The sequence below is a fragment of the Giraffa tippelskirchi genome, chromosome 1 (assembly GCF_054371585.1).
Source record: "Giraffa tippelskirchi isolate mGirTip1 chromosome 1, T2T-mGirTip1v1.2.pri, whole genome shotgun sequence".
NCBI classification, from domain to species: domain Eukaryota; kingdom Metazoa; phylum Chordata; class Mammalia; order Artiodactyla; family Giraffidae; genus Giraffa; species Giraffa tippelskirchi.
The window spans coordinates 194,866,970-194,889,746 of record NC_137275.1 but is presented as its reverse complement, the minus strand read 5'-3'; the positions used below and the strand labels follow the sequence as shown (position 1 = coordinate 194,889,746).

Sequence of the window (22,777 nt, the reverse complement as noted above, 5' to 3'; positions counted from 1 at the left end):
AGTTAATTGGTATTTAAAATGCTATTATCAATACCAGGCTGTTTGCTAATGAGGATAAGGAACGTGGCAGATTTTTATATGTACGTGAAGTGATTGATTGTGAAGACTGAGGATTTATTCTAAGTGTTGTGCAAGTGTCGGTGTTCCTACATGAAGGAGGCAGAAGAATCTGGCAGAGCCCAGGTCTCTAATGCCAGGAATGCAGCTTTCAGTGACCAGAGCTCCCTGGGTCTTCCATCGTGTCTCCCCCCACCCCCACATCACCTGAACAGAGGCCAGGCTGGTCTTGGCATTAGCACATAATTGCATCTGTGATCTCCATGCAAGGTCAGGAAAGGAAAGTTTCTAGGCCCACATTGCATTTTATACATGCTCAGACACTCACTTGTGTCTGACTCTTTGCCACCCCATGAACTATATAGCCCACCAGCCTCATAGTCAATAATAAACCATTACTTGTTGGATGAATTTGGTGTGAGCCTGGCATTCATTGTAAAATACCACCTGTAGAAGGCAGGAAGAATGAGGTCTTTAGCTCTCATATAGCTGTAACAGTGGGAGAGCTGACATGGGGGAAATGGCCAGATTTGCAGCAGCAAGGTAGTCTCGCATACAGCAAGCCTCAGAACCTGGTTGCTAGGCAACTGTCTCCACTGCAGACTCACTCTCCTGAAGCTCATGACTGGTGTGAAGGGGGTTAAGGGACAGTGGGTTCAGGAAAGCATCCCAAAGACCTTGCCAGATTTGGGCTTTGGCTTCATGCCAAATTCTTACCCCATCCCTAATGACCAAAATCCTTACACTCCAGGTTTAACTTCCTAGAAACTCTCTAGTCTCCTGGAACCTGGAATCTTGGCATCAGCTCCCCCTCATGACTCTATCTGTAACAGGACTGGGATGTTGAATTGCTTTTAGCAGTCTCTGAGGGGCCTGGAGCCCAGACCCTAAGTACCATGACACGTGGCTAGGTCAAACTCCAGCTGCGGACTTCGGGGAATCAGCCAGGTGCCTGCATTTCTATTCTGCCTGTTGCCTGGAGTGGGACCTCATGAGTTTCTCCCTTGTTGGGGGATTAAATGACTACCTCTCTGGCAAATAGTAAGTACTACATTTGCCGGTCCATTTCTTTTGTTCTAATTTTTTGGCAAGTTCCTTAAGTCACAGTGCCTTAGTTTTCTCACCTGTAACTGGGAATAATAATAGTACCTACCTCTCAGGGTTGATGTAAGAGCTGAGTGAGTTACCGTACTGGAGAGGTTTAGAGGGAGGCCTCCAAAAGGATATGCCCACAGAGTATTCCCTGGAACCTGGGAACCTGATCTGATAAAGCAAAAAAGAGTAAGGAAGAGCTTTTCCTAGATTATCTGAGTGGGTCTTAAATGTAGCCACATGTATCTTTACAAGCCAGACACACAGAGGAGGAAGCAATGTGGCTTCTGAGGCAGAGATTGGAGTGATGTGGCCACAAGGAGCACCTGGAGCCCCCAGAGGCTGGAACAGTAAAGGACAGAGTCTCCCTGAGTGTCTCCAGAGGGAGCATGCCCCCCCCACACACACACCTCAGGTTCAGACTTCCTACCTCCAGGACTGAGAGACAAGACATTTCTGTTGTTTTAAACCACTCAGTTGGTGGCAATTTGTTACAGGAAAAGCGGGAAACTAGTACACATACATAACACCTTGGCATGCACTGAGCACTTGTTTTGTTAGTCAATTTGTTCTAAAGGTTAGGACACCTGTTTGAATGAGGTTGTTAGCCACAATACTTCAGAAGTTATGTTCCCAGCCAAACAGTTAGGCTTCCTCAAGAATGAACTAAAGGTGTGTATTTGAGGGGGAAAATGGGATGGAGTCTACAAACCAGGAGATGAGGGCTCTGAAAAGTTTGACTTTAGGTTTGGAATTTAAACTGATTATTGGGGCTTCCCTAGTGGCTCAGATGGTAAAGAATCTGCCTGCAATGCAGGAAACCTGGGTTCGATCCCTGGGTTGAAAAGATCCCCCAGAGAAGGGAATGGCTACCCACTCTAGTGTTCTTGCCTGGAGAATTCCATGAACAGAGGAGCCTGGGGTGGGGTACAGTCCATGGGGTCGCAAAGAGTCAGACATGACTGAGTGACTAACACTTTTACTCACTAATTATAAATATACAAATAATAGGGATATAAAAACATTGTCTGGTAAAGGTGTGGATCTTTAATAATCCAAATGGGTTATGACTGGCCAGGGCCTCAGTGGTTTACCCTGCAGTCTGTAATGCTGTTTCTCTGGGTGGGATCTACACTTCAACCCTGCAGCGACGACATGTGTTCCTACTGGGATGTTGGGACAAATTATTCCCTCCCCTCATGGCTTTGAATTCCCCAAGTCTCTGCTGACTTTTAACCTGGTTGTGTCTTTTTAACTCAAGGAACATATATCTGAACCAGTGAGAGGTATTTTCATGGACAAAACTCCTGAGGAATATGATCTAAGGACAGGGCTGTCAAACTGCGTTCCTTAAGCCTCCACCAGGAATGCTGCCCAGATGCCTTCTGTGCATCTCAGAGGAAATGGATGGGCAGTGGTCAGACAGTGGGGAACATGACTGTGAGATGCTGAGAAATACAAGTGTGAGTGGACTGCTCTGATGGCCAGGAAAAGATGGGCTGCCAGATCTCCATGAAACCACCCTTCTTTTATCTTCTTTCACCTTTAATTTAGGAAACACTGGATAACAGAGAGGCTGAGAAGATGTGAAATTTTCTATCTGGCTACTTCTGTTCCTTACGATTCTCAGAGCTGCCCCAACCCTAGACCACGATACACAACGTTTCTCTTATGGTAAGTTTCTTAGGTCTGATCTGTTAGAAATCCTGGTGATTCTATCTGCTCGCTCCGTGCTGTTTCACATGGTAGTCTTGAGACATGTGTGACTCTTTAAATGTAAACTAATTGAAATCAAATTTAAAATTCAGCTCTTAGTCCCACTCACCACATGTCAAGTGCCCACTAGCCCTATTGGACAGTGCAGATAAAACACTTCTATCATTGCAGAAAGTTCTATTGGGCAGAGATGTTCTAGTTATCCAAGATCAAAGTTAAAAATGTCAGGTTATAGAAGGGTGAGCCAGGGGGAATCTTTTACTCTCATTGCTTCAACTGATGAACATGGCAGGTACCTGCAGTGACCTTATCTAAAATACAGACAGACAGACAAAGAGCACACCATGCCTTGTGAAAATTCTAGTAATCATCATGTCACTTTTAGTGTCTCTTTTGGAGGATGTTATTTATTGTAAGACATCATTTTTATTAAATACAGTGTAGTACAAGAGACTTTCCATGTCAGGTTGAGAGAAGCTGGTCACATGATTTACAAACAAAACTTTTTTTTGTTTTTTAAGCACTGATATTCTGGTGTCACTTTGAAATCAGCCAAGATGCAGTGGGTCTTAATAAAGCAATGGACCTCCAAAAAGATTGCAAAACAAGAACCAATAAGTATCAGTACAGAGACGTCACATTAAAAGGAAAATAAAGCAAATGAAAAGAGAGTTTCAAATACTAGGTCACAATTTAAGGGGCAGTATATCTTTAGATGTTGAAATGTGTGTGTGTGTGTGTGTGGATATGGCCCGGATATATACAAACATCTCTCCATGTACAGAAGCAGATCCAGAGACTGTCCGCATCTCTAGGCAGATTTGTGAGGGATAGATAATGATCAATGAACGCAAGGAACAGTATTTCACCATAATTTAGTCATTTGTTCAGGGATTATATATTTAAAATCCACATTTAATTCAAAGACCTCATATTGAAACACTTCCAGCAGTTTTATACATTTTTAAAGCAACAGTAAGACATACAACCTGCAAGATGTAGGCCTTTACATTTCATTTTCTCCAATTTTTTTTTCTCCCAATTCAAACCTGTGGCAATTAGCAGCTTTTATTTTGCTTGCTCCAGTATGTTGAACATTCAGCCTTCACTCAGGATCATTTTCATTAATGTACAGACCAAAGAAATAAACACAGACCTGGCCTAAAATGCATAGACTAAAAAAAATGGCATCTCATGTTTTCCCATTGCGTCTCCTGAGACGAATGTTAAGATGGCAAATAGTTGCTTGGTTGCTCTTGTGAAATTCACAGTGTTTTGCCTGCAACACATATACATATATATATATTTTTTGCTTCTCTTTGTGTCTGTGATGAATGGAGCAAAGAAATATATATATAAATAAATAAATACATAAATAAATAAAGGTAAAAGAAAAAAAGGAAAAAAGTACAAAAACTAAGGATATTCGAGAACCTTTGACTTATAGCAGCAGTGATCCATTCCAGCCCTGACAACAACATACCCCTTCATATTTCTTTCCAAGTCTCTCCCACCATGGATTCATTAGAATATCACTTGCTGTCTCAACCTCAGAGTCTCTGCATCCTACCAACATGAATTGGGAAGAAACTGCTTTAACTGCTCACTTAGCCATCTGAAGAGGTGGGTCTCTGGCATTCCCTCTCAAGAGATTTTCTGTAACAGTGATATAGGGCCAAACTGAAGCTCATCATGGGAAACAAAAAGTCCTCAAATGGGGAATGAAAAGGAAAGAAAGAGCAAGAGAATTGAGGATTTGTGTGTCTGTAGTCATTTATTTAATTAGATACATGATTTAATGTTATTGGTATTATAGAAGGTCCAATGTAAAAAGGGGAAAGTTAAAAAAAAGTTGATTCCTGACCAGGGGATCCTGTCGTCATGGTTCTTTGCAAAGGCCAGCGTTGTACGCTGTTGTCTCTTGTGTTGCACTAGGATGTGGAAATTCACCTTGCAGTGGGGTCTTGGATCTCACCACTGGCCTTCAGGACACTGGGCTCCCTACACTCCAGTGCTCTTCTGGAATGCTTGGCCTCTGAAGACAAGTGTAAAGGGGTTTCAGTGGAACAGGTGAGCATAATACAAATAAATGTGCAAAAGGATTTTAAAAAAAGATAAATTTTCCTTTTCTGGAACTTTACACAAGGAGATTTAATTCCAGATGCATTTTCCTTTGCAGAAAGGACTCGATGTAGTGGGATGGCTTCGATTCAGTTGTTATGGGAAGCACATTATCTTAAATATGTCTCCCACCCATGCAGTACTGCACAGAGTTGAAAAGTGTAATGGGGTCCTACCCACGTGGAGAAGGGAAGCACTAACAGCAACATGACATTAAAAAGGTTTTGGTTATTCAGCAGATTTTAAGCAAATTATTCATACTGCACCCTACTTATAATTATGTCTATTACTGTGTGCCTATAAGTTTATACATAAGCTCACAAACACACTATGCAAGTGTGTTTGTCTATGTATAAATCAAGTATTTATAACACCCATATGAACATGTGGAAATATCACAGGGAGTGCTGATGTGAACACATAATGTGAATTCTGATATCATCTTTTATAGCCTAGTTCAAAATGTTTCCTAAATAAGCCTGATTATGACATTGGTTCAGTGTGCAAAGGTTTAGCTGAAGCTATGAACATGATTATATATCATGAGATCTCAGCTGCTTCATCTCACATAATTCATTTTGCTCTTCTAATTTCATATCCTACTTTATGAATTTGTTAGCCAGCTTTCTCTTTCATGCTGCTTGTTTATATATGGGAGTCTCTCGTGGACCAAATCATGAACTTCAGAGTCAAGAGTACTTAGATTAAGTCCCAGGAGTGCCTGGAGAGTTCTAGCACATCATTTAACTCCTCCAAGTCTCAATTTCCTCACCTCTAAAAAATGAGAATAATTTGTCACCGTATGTGAAAAAAATGCTTGGGAAACTATGAAACAATGTATAAATGGAAACAACTGTCAGGCCAAGTTCAGGCTAGAGCACTGGGTTTGTCACCACTCCTGTTGAAGTTTTTAACGAATCTGATGGCAAGCCCTATTCTGTGACCTTTGCGCTGCTGAATTAGGTTGGCCCTTTTCTTAAAATTATAAGCATGAGAAGAGAGGATTCTGGAGGAACAAGGGTGGAGACTCAAAGATGGTTTTTGTTTCGTTCGGCTACTTTAAAAGCAATCTGGGATCCTTTCAATGTGAGACGTCTCTGCAGTCAGTACATACTCTTGAGACAACAGAGGAAAAAAATTAATAATAAGCAGCAATATAAATAACTATAAAACTTTGCACTTGCATAGAACCTTTCATTTCAAGACCTTGAGGAAGTCAGAAGGTAAGGAGTTTTTTTTTTTTTTTTTTTGCTTCTTTTCTTCAGAGGAAAACACAACACTGAAAGGGGAGGGGAATGCTTCCCTCCTCTCATCTGCTTTAAACAAATCCTTGCTCCAAAACTGCACAGCCCTCCTTTAATATGAACCCTTCAAGTATTACCTCCTTTGCTCTCTGTTAAAATCAAACAAGTAACTTGCAGCTTCTTCCCCCAGAGCAGCTGGCCAGTTGCACAGAATGACAAACCTGTGGAGGTTTTCAGGTCATTGCTGATGAAATCTAGAGAAGTTTTATACAAACCTGCCTCTTCTTACTGCTTCACAGGGTGCCACAGTGTTTTAACAGTACTATGGGTCCTTAATAGGATATATACATGCAGGTATATATCATGAAGATATGGCTTTCGTTATAGTGTTATGTGTGTTCTGGAGGATTTTTTGTCACCAACCAAGAGAACAACAATTCAGCTCCCATGTCTCACAGGCCAGGGCAGAACTTGAAAGGACTATGAGGTTTGTCTTGTCCAACCTCCTTCATTTGACAGCAGATACTACTGGGTTTTCTTTCGTTCTCTGTTAACGGATACTTTTGATTTTTTGAAAACTGGCTTTCAATGCCTATAATGGAAAATAAGGTGCTCCAGTAATTAAAGGCGCAAGCAAAACCTAAACAGAGCACTTGCACCTTCAGAAACAAACATGAAATAAAATGATCTAAGTTGAATTCAAATCACTCCCTTTCAATCTGGCTCATATCATAAAGATGCCAAGTTAGCAAAATTCCCCTCACAGAGGGTAGCAAGTTTTCTTGAGGAACAGAAAAAATTTTCTTCCTTGGTATAACTGATCACCCAGGTAACTGTAAATTTCTATTTAAATTTACAACCTCTTTTTGCAAAACCCGTGACTATGCCCAGAAGCACACCTCCAAAGCTTGGTCTGGGCATAGCCTCCCATTGGTATGCTGTGCCTAATTTTTTATTTTTACTTTTTTAAAATGCAGTGAAAAGAACAAAACGGCCTATTGACAATGGAGTACATTTAGAATGAAACCACTCTCCCAACCAGAGCCCAGAGCAAGGTCTCCGCCTGTGTACACTGAACATCAATGCCTGTGATACCCCCATGGTGGGCGAGGTTTCCTCTCCCTCGGGGGTTGATTTTGCCCTTCCCCCAGCCCCACAGTGGGTGCAATGTCGTTGAAGATATCCAAGTTTCAGGGTCCGTATTTGTTAACAACCCATCACCACCATACGACCCAGAGACATTTATACTCAGCTAATGAATTCAATTAGCTTCCTGTAATTATTTAAGTTATACCTTTTACGGATCTGCTCTACATATCAGGGGCACGATGTCTGGAGCGGTAGTTTATGCACACAAGGTATTAATTGACGAAGACCATGCACAGTTTTGCTTGCACAGTTGGATGGACGGGTGGGGTGGAGGGCAGGGGTCGAGGGAAGTGCTGTCTGTAAAGTTCAATGTAAGAGAAACTTGCCTCCGAGTTTAGAGCTTGTCTTCTCTTTTCCAAGTCCTTGGCTTTCCCATCTAACCCTGAAATGATCTCTGGATGAGAATCCACCTGAACTTGACAAAGGCTCCGTGGATAACACTCGGCAAAACAAACCAGTGCCATCACCATGGCCTACAAGCACGAGACTGTTGGAACGTGTTGTGTGCCATCTTGCCTCCCAGAAGCCATATTTTCTCTGTACTACACTCTAGCGTTTCCGGTGATGGGAAAAGAATAGTCCATGGCACAGAGTTCAGCAGTCTTTATACTCCTCAGAAAGGTCCTTGGGGGAAGGTGCCCAATACATTCCTCCCAGCTACCAGTGGCTGGGTTTTCTGAAGTTGAAACTGACGCCAGTAGATTCCAATGGTTGTCTTTGTTCTTCCCACACTGTGGTTTATAATAAATCTTCTTTCTCTCTGGTCTTAATCTCCCATAGATAAAGGCTTCCCAAATTGAACACAAGTTTTCCTTTTTCATACACAGGCTTAAGCCATCCCAAAACAATAAGAACAGTATAATAATAAATAAATAGAAGTGAATCCATAGAAACTCTCGGTGTCTGTACAGCAGAAGTGACAAAGTTTAAGTCAAATATTTGTTTTCCCTTTTTTTCATCCACATCAAAGGCAGGAATACAACAAGGCATTGTTAGTTGTGGTGGGCAAACTGGAGTGTCTGCTGATATAACAAATTAGGTTTGTTAAGGCCTTTGTCTATGCAGAGTTAATAGTAATGCAGAAGCCAGATTGATTAAAAAAGAAAAGGTGAGGGTTGTGAAGCAAGGAAGACAAAAAATAAAGGGGAAAAAAAAACAAACAAAAACTAGGGAATAAACCAAGGGAGATGGAAAGAGAGAAAGAGAATGCTAAAAAGAAGTCCATACTGTGTCTACAGGTGGAGAAGTACACATCGCTTCCCTCGGAAAGCTTCTCGGTGTCTTTGTTGTTAATACTGTCAGAGCGAAGAACAGCGGATTGATGGCATCGAGCGGCAGTTAAAAGACGTTCATCCTCTCGGCCCAACTGAGGAAGTGCTTTGGGAAGGACTGGTCTGGGGGAACAGGCCCTACCCTAGAATATCCAGGTAGACTGGAGATGCCTTGGCTAAGTTCTGAAGGAGGGTGTGGATGCCCTTGATGTTCTTCCTCATATGGGGCTCTCGCTGCCAGCACCCCAGCATCAGCTCGTAGACTTCCTGGGGGCACGTTCGAGGTCGCTGCAGGACTCGGCCCTGAGTGATGCATTCTATCACCTGGATGGAATGGAGCACAGAGACAGAGTCAGACCAGAGGAAAAACAATGTGGATGCAATAAATGTCAGTGCGAAGAGAGGGTTGCTTTAAAGAAACCCCACTCAGTGTTTCCTTTTTTTTTCAGAAGGAAGAGAGCAATTGTTCTAGGTTTGTATACCGTGGTTAATTTGATGGGTTCATATCCATTTTTCAAATCACACTGATTTCACCAAAGTGGTGGAGAAATAATTTATCTAGCTGGAACCCTCCCAAACCACACCCTGGAATTCCAATGGGTTTCAGTTGTACTGGCCTGAGATGGAACCAGGGTCACTTTTGTGCCAGGGAGTCCCAGGGTACAGAAATGAGCAATCATTTTGGATAATGGAACTGGAAAAAGACAGACTTGGACCTGAAGAAGTGAGGTGCCTGACCAAGATGTAACGTTTAAATATAGACATAATTGCAAAAGGATTAGAAAAGAAAAAATGAGTTTTTCACTAGAAGTAATGTACCAGTGAAATGTGCAAAAAAGGAGAGAAGCTTGAAAGCTTCTTGGAATGATACCAAAAAGCTAGCTGGACTCTCAGGTTGCCAAAATGCCACATCTGCTATCAAATTCCTAGATGAACAGCACAGAATGATTCCTGGATCCCCGCGCCAGAGAATCACAGGCACATCAGCAAATGCTGCGCTTTTCTCTTTCCAGAACTCGTACGTTTGGAGAGTGACCATGATACTTAGGTACATGGCAGGCCATGGGGAGGTGCTGCTCCCAACAAAGCCACAGGGATGCCACAGGAGAGCATTTCCTGACTTCCAGCCCAGGGATACCTCTCGGTGTCAGCCCTCTAGGCATCTTGGTGCTGCTCGCCACAAACGCACCTCGTTGTTTGACAGCTGGTACCAGGGCTGTTTCCCGTATGTGAAGATCTCCCACAACACGACCCCCAGGCTCCAGACATCACTTTCAGTGGTGAACTTCCTGTACATGATGCTCTCTGGGGGCATCCAGCGAATGGGCAGCATTGTGTGGCCACCGACCTGGCAGAAAAGGGGTAAGCAGGATGGCATCAGTCACCTGGAAACCAAGTTCCCATCATCAGGGAAAAAAGTGTGGAAGGGAGATGGGGTGCATTTTTTCCCTTTCCTTTATTTGTATTTATTAATTTTAACTGTTTATAAGGCATAAGGGAAATACAATTTGTTTATCATCTCAAGCAACAGAGACAGAGGGCAAAGAGTGGTCAAAGGATTTTTTCTCATACTGTTTGCAATTCTGTTTCTCAAAACTATATAGGGGCAGAGACAGTGATTGGGTGGATATTCATCTTGTGAAAACACAAATGCACATACTTTCTGGTATGAGAATGAATTGATTGTCTAATTAACAAGATAACTTTGGCCAGGATAACGAGGGTTCCGGATCCAAAATGACCCACCAAGGGACTCTGTTTCTTTAGCAAAGCCACAGCTTCCTTATGCTTTAAACTGTCAGGAGATCACACAGAGCTGTCTTGAACATCCTTGTCACAACCCAGCAATGGTCAGGGCAGAAATGACTATTCCCACTTTACAGATGAGGCAACTGAGGTTCAGGTTGCTATGGACACAAAGAAATCAGGTCTTTGAGCTCAAGACTTTACTATGGCACTTCAACTGAAGTGATTTACAGAAGTAAATAGGTAAGTATGTAATAGGGAAGAACATTTTGTATTCTACTACAAGTTAATCACTAAAGGGATGCTCCGTATAAGCTTAAATTATACATAATGGCCCATCTCTGGGAATCCTGCTTCCCAGCTAATGAGCATTAAGCTAAAATACCTTTGTTTAGTTCACAGGAAACATCCTGACCAGGCCCTTCCTCCACTGCTGGAAGGAAGAAATTAACACACCCCTCCAGAGGCAGATGGGAACCAGGAAATGCTTGACTTTATCCCCTCCCCTCTTAGTATAAAAGAAGTCTGAATTCTAACACAGGCAAGATGGTTCTTTGAGGCATGAGCCTACCATCTTCTTGGTCTGCTGGCCTCCTGAATAAAGTGGTTATTCCTTGCCCCAGTGACTCATCTCTCAATTATTGGCCTGCAGTGCAGTGAAGAGTGCAAGCTTAGACTCAAAGACAAGTATGGGTTTTGAAAAGCCCATTTTAGTAAAAACGCCAAGGCTGAGGCATTACACAGCAACAGCATTAGCACAGGCAAAGAAAACTTTGACCAAAGAGATTTATTATTTCCTACTTCCTGGAGAAAAATTAAGAATGCCATGTACAGGTTTGTAGCCCATCAAGGCTATCTAATTTTTGAACCGAGATCGTATTTATGCACCATAGCCCTATGGGTGGCAGGTCCCACTTTTCATGCTGGTGAACCCCAGCACTATCTGCCCAAATGCCAAGCTGACACTGGGGCAGTGGGTGAGTTCATAGGACTTCAGGAATTAGACTTCCCTGACAAATGCCAGCCCCTGAGTTCTGAGACCAATGCCACATAGAGCTTCTGCCCAATTACAATTCTCAGTGTCCCTTGGACAGCAAGGAGATCAAACCAGTCCATCCTAAAGGAAATCAACCCTGAATATTCATTGGAAGGACTGATGCTGAAGCTGAAGCTCCAATACTTTGGCTACCTGATGTGAAGAGTCGACTCATTGGGAAAGACCCTGATGCTGGGAAAGACTGAAGGTAGAAGGAGAAGGGGACAACAGAGGATGAGATGGTTGGGTGGCATCACTGACTCGATGGATATGACTTTGAGCAAACTTCAGGAGATAGTAAAGGACAGGGAGGCCTGTAGTGCTGCAGTGCATGGGGTTGAAAAGAGTCTGACATGACCGAGCAACAACAACAACAATTCTCATTTCTGACTCATTAAGGGAAGGAAATGGATTAACAGTGCCTAAAAAATGCTGCTCCACTCTGAAGTCCAAGGAGCAGAGAGTGTCAGAGATGTCTAATTTGTTTGGTAATTTCAAGTGATGCTCTTATTAGCCAAGAAAGCACACATGTGAAAGGGTGGCCCCCTTTCTCTGTACAAAGAATACGAGTCTGACAAGTAGAGACATAACTTGCTGGCACAGGGTTAAGGTGTAGTTTTACTGTAGTTTTACTCTTCAGGATTTAAATGCATCAAAAGTTCAAGTTCTAAGTGTGGGCTTGTTGCCTTCCATCAGATTTCAATTTCATCACTCTTTCCTCATTCTGCAGGGACAGGTAGTCACTGTTAAATGACCACTGATTTCCCTCATGGAGCTGCCTGGACATGCCTGTAAGTGATGATGGTATTCACCACCAGGGTTGATGTCCAAAACACAACCTGTACAACCCAGGTTGAGCAGGAAGGATGCTGGTGGTCATAGTGGGACAGCCACATGGGAATGTTTCTGGCTGATGGATATCCGCCTGGCTCTGCAACCCTGAAACCCCATGTACCCAGGACTTTGGCAAAGGAAATCTGCCAACATTTTCAGATACTTACAAACACTGGGGACACCAAGGTGGTATGGGCCCCCAGGTGCTGGCAGCCCACACCCCAGCACCAATGTGGATGGCAGTGTGGGGAGCTACATGGTGCAGAGTGACATGGAGTGAGAGATCTCTGCCTAGCTTTTTAGTGAAAAGACATAATTCTATCTTTTATGGGAATAGTGAAATTATTGATGTTGAAATATTGAAATTAGAATTAGAAAAATGTTGAAATCAAATAATGCATGCTCAGTTGCTTCAGTTGTGTCTGAGTCTTTGTGATCCCATGGATTGTAGCCTTCCAGATTCCTCTGTCCATGGGATTCTCCAGGCAAGAACACATCCAATGAATAGTTGGTCTGTGGTAGTAAAGAGAAGACAGGGATATTATGGACCAATGTGGTGTTCTTTTGGATACCTGACCCTCAAAGTATTAAGATCTAGCTCTCTACACTTGCTCTTAGGTCAGAGTCTTCTTAGGTGGCACAGTGGTAAACAATCCGCCTGCCAGTGCAGGAGACATGGGTTCAATCCCTGGCTGGAGAAGATCCCCTGGAGGAGGAAATGGCCAGTATTCTTGCCTGGAAAATTGCATGGACAGCAGAGCCTGGAGGGCTACAGTCCATGGAGTTGCAAAGAGTTGGACACAACTGAGCGCACACACACACACACACACACACACACTGCATGTGTTCTTAGGTCAGAGGTGTCAAATATACCATAATCTGTAACCCTTCTCATTTCTTGGAGATCCATAATGAACAGAATTCCCTTGAAGTGTCCCAGGAGTTTGGCAGAAAGAATAAATTTAACTTTGTTTAACTTAGTGAACTGAATTAATTTAAATGTGTTTTTGTAAGGGAGAAAGCGAAAGAAAGAGCCACTTACATACATTCCTAGAACTACACAGTAAAAATCCCACTTTGGGACACACTGAACTACGAAGATCAGGCTTCTGTATTCTTTGTGTGCTCCCAGCTGTGGTGCAGTGGACAATACTCAACTCATGACTTTAGATGGGGGCCAAAAGGTACAGATTTCCAGTTGTAAAATAAATAAGTCCTGGGGGTATAATGTACAGCATGGTGACTACAGTAAATAATATTATATTGCATATTTGAAAGTAGATCCTGAATGTTTTCATCACAACAACAAAAAAATTTACCTATGTTAAGTAGACAGATATTAACTAGATTTATTCTGTGGTGATCATTTTGCAATACACACAAATATCAATTAGTTATATTGTATACAAATAGAAGGGCTTCCCTGGTGGCTCAGTCAGTAAAGAATCTGCTGCAATGCAGGAGGCTGCCTGCAATGCAGGAGAGCAGGGTTCAGTTCCTGGGTCAGGAAGATCCCCTGGAGAAGGAAATGGCAACCCACTCCAGTATTCTTACCTGGGAAATCCCATGGACAGAGGAGCCTAGTGGGCTACAGTCTATGGGGTTGCAAGAGTCAGGCATAACTCAGCAACTAAACCACCAGACAAATAGAATGCTATATGTAAAGTATACTTTAACTTAAAAAGCAAAATAGGGAATTCCCTGGTAGTCCAGTAGTTAAGACCCTGCACTTTCACTGCAGGGGGCGCAGGTTTGATCCCTGGTCTGGGAACTAACCCACATGCCACAAATGAAACTCTGGGCTCCAATACATACTACTCCATGTACTATTTCCTAGCTGGATAAACTTAACCAGTTGCCAAACCTCTCTGTGTCCTAGTTTTTCCAACTATAAAATGTGAGTAACAAACAATATATACCTCCTAGGGTTATCACAAGCTAAAGACTCAAGCAGACAATATTTCTGAGGGCTCTTTATGAATTTTAATGCACTAAAGGATTTCTAGGTGTTGCTTCTTTCTCTGGAGCCTTTATTATCTTATTCTCTCAATGGGAAGCAGCCATTCTAGACACATTAAGAAGAGTCAACACTACTGGTTTCCCATATTCCTCTCTCTGCAGTGACCAGTACTGTGGGGCACCTCTCATTACAACACCTACTCTTACGGGTTTTCTATCCTGTGTTGCTCATGACCAAAGAAAAGGCTCGTGTGTCCTTTAAAGGAGAAAAAAAAAGATTCAAATTTTGATTTACGTGCTTTCCCATCTGATCATTTATTTTACACTTGTAGTCTCTTTGGGACAGATTTTTCACTCTAATGTTTTCAAGAACCCCCTCTGAGATTTCACACATGCCATTATAAATAATGCTCTCCTTGTTCTAATGTCAAATGGGCCAGTGGTGGGAGCATCTAATAAAAGTTCAGACAGGGTTCACAAGTTTTCTAAACCCACTTAGAACATTTCTGGGTATTTCTTTCGCCACCTTTTCTCAGGATTTTGGATCATGTCACAAAAGTGGCCCCCCAAAAAATAAAAAGAAAGCACCACCCTGGTTACAAAATACTGTCACATTCCAGTCACAGTCACTGGGTGGTTTTTGGACCTCACAACACCACATACTGTGCAGCAACAAACACAATGAGATATTTGTCCTGTATTGTGCAACTTGGCGGTTGGCCCTCACACTCTTGCTTAAATATTTGTGAGATGGAAAGTGATCCCAAGTATGACATGCAGGGTCAGAACTGCTGCTCTGATTGCCAAACACACAGCGGTGCCAGGAGAGACCTTCTAGTGATCAACCTTGGTCAGGAATGTGCTCTTCACTAAATGTGCCAGAAGGAGCTGATACAACATGGGACATCCACTTAACTGGGGAGCTGACTTGGCTTACAGTTTTTATTTTCCTCAACCCAAGAGACTGGAATTTTAGCTCTGTAATTAACCACTTGCCACTACTTTCCCACCATAATCATCTGTCAACACACAGCAGCTTACCTTTACAAAGAATTTCTGCTCAATGATTTCACTTGAACCCAGTAATTACCCTCTTGAGCAGACATCGGCTTGCCTTCATATTATAAATAATGCCCCTAAATTCAGAGAGTTGAAGTGGCTTATCTAGAGCCATACACATAACCCCTCCCCCAGGACACCTTGTGGCTCATTCTGATGGCTTGCTTTGTGTTTCAGGCTTCTGCAATCTCCGATTCATGCCCTGAATTCAGCCAGCAAACAGTTGTGGCTCCTCACCCAGGCCAAACCTACTTGTGCCTTTTGGAAAGTTTGATCTATTTTTCTACCTGCTCTGGAATGTCTCTTAAAGGCAAGTTCAAGTTCCATCACTTCAAGGAACTTATCCTCCCTGCTATAGCTCAGCGATATTTCTAAGTGCCAGGGAACCCAGCACCCCTTAGCACAGCTCTGGTAACACTGAGGACTCTCTCTATTCTTGCTAATGGATCACATGCCCAAGAGGGAAGGGTGCCAATCACTTAACGGCTGGCAAGGCATGGGGGGCATTTGTTGGTAAGCAGAGCATATCTTCGAGTTTATTCTGAGTGTTGATATTTGGGGAAGAATTTTCAATGTGTTCCTTCGAAGAGATCAGCATTCAGTACTTTCCCATCCACTTGCCAATAACTTCTCTAAACTCTTCATAGAACTGCCCTTAGATTAAATGGTTGGAAATTGCCTTACCTAATAGACACCCCAAATAAGAACCATTCAGTGAAATTCAAAACTTCTTAATAAAATGTAATCCAAAATACTGGTGTTAACAGGGAGTATAAAAACTCTCTAAGTTGTGTATGAAATCCCATTCATTCCTCTGTACATCTTATACATAAATGTACAATTCTGTACATTACCATCTGTACAGTAGATGGGGGAGTCTATGGTGCAGACTTCATGCTAGTTGATCTGGGAATGAAGTTTAGGAAGATGTCATAATGAATAACATGAGGGAATATTGCTCTGTAAGATGGTGACTGACATCTCATATCCTCTGAAGTTGGAGAAAAAGGACAGAGACTTAGACTTGGAAAGTTAAATGATGGAAAAGGAATGACTGGTTGTTCATCAAGGCTGCTAATCATTGTGACTTGCTTAAATCAGGGAAGCTAATCAGAACAATGTCTGGAGCCAGTGGCCATAAGGAAAAAAAAAAAAATTCTATACTGCTTAAAGTAAATCAAGTTATAGAAAATAACGGATTCTGTCATTAAAACATCTATAAAAAGAACTGTTTGTTTGGTTCTAAATATTTATTTCTATGACACCTCATAATTTTGATGGTGACATATATAGGACGATCTGGTTAAAAAAGTAAACTGTTCTTGGAAAAACACCTAGACCTAAGCATCCTTTAAATCTATGTATTTGAAAGGTGTTAAAACAATAAATCCTGGGCAAAATACTAAAAGGGCCTTCGTAAAACTGTTTTCTGTCAGAAATCAATGAATTTACTATTTTTAAATCAACTTGGACACATCTAATCAGTTTAACTACAATATTTATTTCTTACCTAAAAAATACTCTTTGGGTACATACTCTTTGGTCACTTGGTTGTAGATTGTGGAAATTTCCCCATTGCTTAATATGCAATGGATTTATTTTTCTACATTGGGAAACTAGGATTTAGGAAGGTCAAGGAACTTGCTGAGCAAGTGGAGACATGAATTGGTGACCAGCAGTACTGAAGCCAGCTCTCTAATCCACTATTATTTGGAGGTTGGGTTCTTTCTTATTTTTTTTTTTAAACAAATACACAAAGTATCTTTATCCCTGGTACAAGTTGAAGAGGAATATGCAATCTGTTTTCCAGGTACACTGGTTGATGAGAGGAGGTAACAAGCTTAGCTCTCATTCTCCTGTAGAGCTTCACGTAAAACACATCTACCATCTTCCTTGCTCCCTCACTGTCTTCTCTTCTCTGACAGCATCTATCCCTTTCAGTGTGGATCCTCCCACTCTATCTCTGAGTCCCTTTCTTTGAATCTTCTCTCAAATCTCACTTGTCTAGTCCCCTTCCAAATGCCAACATTGCCCTTTGTTTTGCCTAATTCTTTTATCTCCCAAAGCATCATTCTTGTCCTCCCCACAGCTCATTCTCCAACCATGGTGATGCTTACTCTTCCCTCTGTGAATCTCAGAGGCATGGTGGCAGGCTGGAGCCCTTTTATAAATCCAAAGCAAGTGCCCAGCTGGCTTTGTAAACACTGATGATTTAAAGGTGAATAAAGTGGCTCAATGGTAAAGAAGAAGAATCTTCCTGCCAATAAAAGAGATGTGGTTCATTCCCCTGGTTGGGAATATCCCCTGGAGAAGGAAAGGGCAACCCACTCCAATGTTGGGAAATCCCATGGACAGAGGAGCCTGGTGGGCTATGGTCCATGGGGTCACAAAGACTTGGACATGCTTTAGCAACTAAACAACAACAACACAGCTAACATGGGACCTTCTAAACTCAAGTAGCAAAGATCAACGATGCCTGGGAGGCCACGTTCAACTTGTGGTCTTTAGTGAGTGAGTGATAACTCATTTGGAAGCCAAACATTTTACTCCCTTAGAAACATGCAGGCCAAAGGGCAAGCCCCATTAAGGGATGATTAGCTGTCAGAGGCTTTTGGCTGCATTAAATATTGAAGAAACTCCTAGATCTCCTGGTCACACTCTACACCCACTTGCTTTGTTTCTGCAGTTTCTCCTGAGCTGTTCCTTAAAAATTCGTGATATCTGTAAATTTTAAGAAATAGTTGGACCTTATGTATTTATTTATTATGTACTGCATCTGTAATAGAAAGTTAAAAAAAAAAAAGGGAGAGAGAAATAATTTGTGCAAAATCTTCTCCTTGGAGATCCTGGGACCACTGTGGTCAGACTGCGAACACTTTATGACCATATCCAGGATCACATCTCCTATTACAAAGAGTGACGGGTGCTTCTGTGGCATGTGGCTACCAAACCAGAGGATACTTCATGGTGATTCAGCCCTTCCTAGATGTTGTGAATGAATGGAACTCGGTGAACACAGCCATGAATGAATGAGGTCAGGAGGAGTGCCAGGGATAGCCTGATCACCTTCTCTCTTCCAGCGGGAAATGATTATTGCCTCACCTGAAATTGCTGTCACTTGCAACCTAGAAAATCTTCCATTATCTTTTATCAATCTAGTCATAGAGGGTGTGACATTAATTTCAAGCCCAGTGGTTTATGGATTAGTCAAAATATTTTCTGAATATTTTTTCCCATTGAGAATTCATTTTGTCTTTATTCCACTATGAAACAATAATATAAGTAGTGGGAAAATACCTTCTGTTTGTATACATTTCCTGCTTTTTCATAGCACTTCCATATCTATTAACTGTATAATAATGATACATACCTCAGAATATGGTTGTGAATATTAAATGAGTTGATATTAGAAAAGCTTTGTGGTGCCACAGTGTGATATCATTTTTATGACATTCTTGAGAAGAGAGAACTATAGGCCTAGAAAACCTATGGTTGTCAGGGCCTCGGAATTTGGGTGGGAGCTTGTCTTACAGATATACGAGGGAATTGGGGGTGGTGATGACAACGTTCTGAACTCTGATTGTGGTGGCAGTTAAATGACTGTGTTTGCCAAAACTCAACTGTACACTGAAAAAGGTGAATTTAACTATATACCATAAAGCTCTTAGAATAACATTAATACAAAAGTACAAAACATATTAGCTGTTGTTACACTAAGAATTTGATTCCCTGATAATCTTCTGGAGTAATCCAAGCATGTCTTTTCATCTCAGTTTAAGAGATGAGGAATCTCTGGTCCCAGAGGCAAAGTGACCTATCAGAGACCACACAGGTTAGAAGGCAGAGTCTACACCAGGACCCATCTCTCCAGAAGCATTCTGCCTCCAGTCTGACATGGAGTCAGACTCAGGGCTAGGAAAGGCTCTCGGCATTCATTTGCTGAGGCTGCCATAACAAAATGCCACAGACTGGGAAGCTAAAACAAGACATTTATTTTCTCACAGTACTAGAACCCAGCATCAAGTTTCCAGCCAGTTCAGTCTCTGGTGAGAGCTCTGGTTTACCAGCAACTTTGTGTAGCCTCTGTGAGTGCAGGGAGAGTGTGAGCTTTTGATGTCTCTTCTTATAAGGACACTAATCCTGCTGATGGGGCCCCACTCTGTGACCTCATTTGACCTCAATTACTTCCTCAGAGACTCTGTTTTTAAATGCAGCCACATAGGGGTTAGGCCTTCAAGACCTAAATTTGGTGGGGAGGGACACACTCAGTCCACAACACTCTGCTTGCCGCTGCTCCCCCTTCTGATTCCAGCACACTCCCAGGAGGAGCAAGAACAGCTCCAAAAATGAGAAGATGCACAATTCTGGTCCAGAAGGCAGATCTGTAGTCCTCAGTCAGCATTTTCAGGGCTTCCCAAGTGATGCTAGTGGTAAAGAACTCACCTCCCAGTTCAGGTAGACAAGAGATGCAAGTTCAGTCCCTGGGTCAGGAAGATCCCCTGGAGGAGGGCACAGCAACCCACTCCAGTATTCTTGCCTGAAGAATCCCATGGACAGAGGAGCCTGGCAGGCTGCATTCCATAGGGTCACAAAGAGTTGGACACAATTGAAGTGACTTAGCACACGCACATCAGTTTTTTCATGCCTGCAAGTGAAGGCCCAAGCCACTGCTCTCTTCCCTTCTTGGGTAGTTCTTGACAGTTTCTCTGTTATCAACTGATTCCAGAGCTTAACAGATGCTGTTGTTGCATAGCAGCCCCAGATTCAGCTTCTTTCCCTGCAAACCCCAGGGCAATCTCAGTCCTCATCTTGTCCACCTCTGGGGGTAGCTAAGAGAGAGTAAGCAGACCCTGGGACTTCCCCATCATTTGTAGATAAAGGGAGAAGGACTTCCCAGGCTCCATGTCACCTCAAGTGACATCCTTCACGGGTCCTGTTGCCCCTGCTTGTGCTCTCTATACAGTTTCAAGAGCCAACCACCCTAGTCTTAGAAGTGAGTGTAGTTTTCACTTGATTTTACATTCGCTCCAATCAGGAGCAAAGAAATCTTCTCTCAGTAAAGCTTAAAACTGCAATTTTTAAGCTTAAACCATGTTTAAGAATCACATTGGGATCTAGAAATGAGGATTCTTCATTTTATCAATAAAGTGAAATTAAACAGTGATAACATCCCCCTTTCTCTGATTGCCTCCCCACTCCTTACCCCACTAACTCTTATTCATTTTGATGGGGAGTTTCCCAAGTGGATCAATGGGAGGATGAAGCCTTTGGAAAGAATGAAGAGAGCAGGCAGCCTGACATGTGGTCCGTGTACCCCTACATCACTCAGCAATGGGAACTTGTACATTCTAACAATACATGCCTCATCCACCTGCCATTATTTTAGTGCTCAATATTACTGAGCTTACAGCCTCTTAAGAATTATGGGTTTTAGCCCAAGAGATCATCTGACTCTTTAGTACTTGATACCAAAGCATTGCATCTTTTCATAGTGAAAAACCAACAGGGACCAACCAATCATGAGCAAAGGCAACCAGGAAAGCAGAAACTATATAGATTTGTGTCACTGTCTAGGTGATCACATTATGTTGGTTTAGTTCCAAAATTCCAATGTGAAATTGCTTCTATGGAAATAACTCAGAAAGGCTGGATTCCAGCTAACTTTAAGTAAAGGAAGAAATCTGATTTTCCAACAGTGTAGGGGGGAAAACAACCCTTCTCTGTACTACAAACAGCATTCTCAGTATCAGTGGTAGCTACTGTGATTCTTGCTGTTCTCAAGGCATTCTGTTTAGTACATGGGAAGATAAGGTTTCTGGTTGGACACCACACATCTGTCCCACCATTAACCCCAGCTTGTTAGTTAACACTGAGGACCCTGTCAGAATGCACATTCCACCATTAACCAGAGATGAGGACTTAATACACCAGAGCCTGTTAAAAATGAGTAAGTTATCTTTCTTCCCAGTTCATTCTGATACAGAAACTGATGTCTGTGTCCACGTGAATGTAACATTAATGGGAAAGTTGCTTTCTCCAGGGAGTTCTGAATGCCTGCCTGGCATCATTATGGTCCTTTTATGCTATGTCTGTGATATATGAAATGTGCAACGATTGTGACCTTGGTTATAAAAGACACTGTGATTTCTTAGGATGATTGTGAAAGCTAAGAAGTCATGGAGTACAAGTAACTCTCAATTACTGAGTCCTCATGCTGTGCATGATGTTCTGTGCTTAAGACAATACTCACACTTGAATTTCATTTTTTCGTACCTCTCCCAACATACCTCCAGATAAAATATACCCATAGAAAATGCACATATTATAAGAAGCAGCTGTTTTGTGATTGTGAAACTGAAACTCAGTTTCTGACCAGCAGCTTTTCTTTTCAGAGTGGACAGCAAACAGTTAATAACAGTGGCTGCTGAGTGTTATGGAAAATCCGTGTCTCTGGTTGCCTCTTAAGCCATCCCACCGAAGCACCTACAACTGCAGAAAGAAGTAAAAGACCAGCAGTTGGGGAGGAACTGGGACCGTGTGTCTACAGGCCTAGCACAAGGTACATGGCCACTGTGGAATTTCTTTGAAGTCTTTAAAGAAATTTAAAGATAAATAAAGACTTTATTTCATCTTTAACATCTTATATAACTGTTGCATTCGATTCCACAGCACATTAAGAAAAGTGATGATTTCTCCCTAAATCATGTATTAAAATTGATACTTCAGAAACCTGGACCATGCTGATTTTGTACCTTCATGAGTTCCTATTCTGGACATGCCAACTTGTGTTCAGAGTCTAGGCAGATACCTGTTTCAGAGGCATTGGTGGCAGAAAGTAAAGGGTTTTAGAGTCAACAGATCTGGTTTCTTGCTCTAGTTCAGCTAGTTACTAAGTGAGTGTAAATAAATTACTCCTTATCATAGTATCTTTCATCGCAAATACATAGGAATAAAATCTTATAAGCCTGAATCAAGCCTACACCCTTTCCCAACAGGCTAAGTTCTAGAAAAGCTGGTAAACAGCCCAGTGGCCAGAAATAGGCAAAAAGAAATATTCTAGCAATCGCTTTGGGATGACAACAATAAGCCTGCACCAGGATCCTACACAGTCCTAAGGGGCCCCTTTCCCACAGTGGTCCATGTAGACACTCCCTCCTGGGGGTGCCCAGCACGGTGTCCTGCATCACAGCCTGGAGGTCTTCTCTAGTGCTGACAAGACTCTCCATGTGACTCTGGCCAAGGCATCACCTCCCTCTAAGCCCTAGGTTTTTCACATATAGAAGAGAGACCTTGTCGTTATCTGTGAGGCTCCAGTGAGGCAGCTGAGATAAAATGTCTTACGTGGTAACATCCGATCCACGTGGCTTTATTTTAGTACATATCAACTCACTTGCATTTAAGTACTACATGCACTGTGGGGAAACAACGTTGGATGAGCTTAGGTCCTTGCCCTTCAGGAGCTTGTTTTATAATCGTAACACAAGGTGGGGAAT

The 22,777-nt window shown here is 42.3% G+C and overlaps 1 protein-coding gene and 1 long non-coding RNA gene across 7 annotated transcripts in view; one reads left to right on the top strand and one right to left on the bottom strand.

Moving 5' to 3' along the window:
• Window positions 1-663: 663 nt before the first annotated feature.
• On the top strand, window positions 664-22,019 carry LOC145518108 (uncharacterized). The gene is made up of 6 exons (XR_014062620.1): window positions 664-1,098; window positions 2,704-2,823; window positions 4,801-4,935; window positions 12,163-12,223; window positions 15,462-15,594; window positions 21,677-22,019. It is a non-coding gene; the product is annotated as an uncharacterized LOC145518108 (long non-coding RNA).
• NTRK2 (neurotrophic receptor tyrosine kinase 2) overlaps window positions 8,318-22,777 on the bottom strand; it is a 386,793-nt gene continuing 372,333 nt past the window's right edge. For all 6 annotated transcript variants that reach the window (XM_081521581.1, XM_081521570.1, XM_081521594.1 and 3 more), the window contains 2 exons: window positions 9,840-9,998; window positions 8,318-8,974 (listed from right to left, as the gene is read on the bottom strand). In XM_081521581.1, coding sequence (XP_081377707.1) covers window positions 8,789-8,974; window positions 9,840-9,998 — 345 coding nt within the window. In that variant the 3' untranslated portion in view covers window positions 8,318-8,788. The remainder of the gene's footprint in view (window positions 8,975-9,839; window positions 9,999-22,777) is intronic.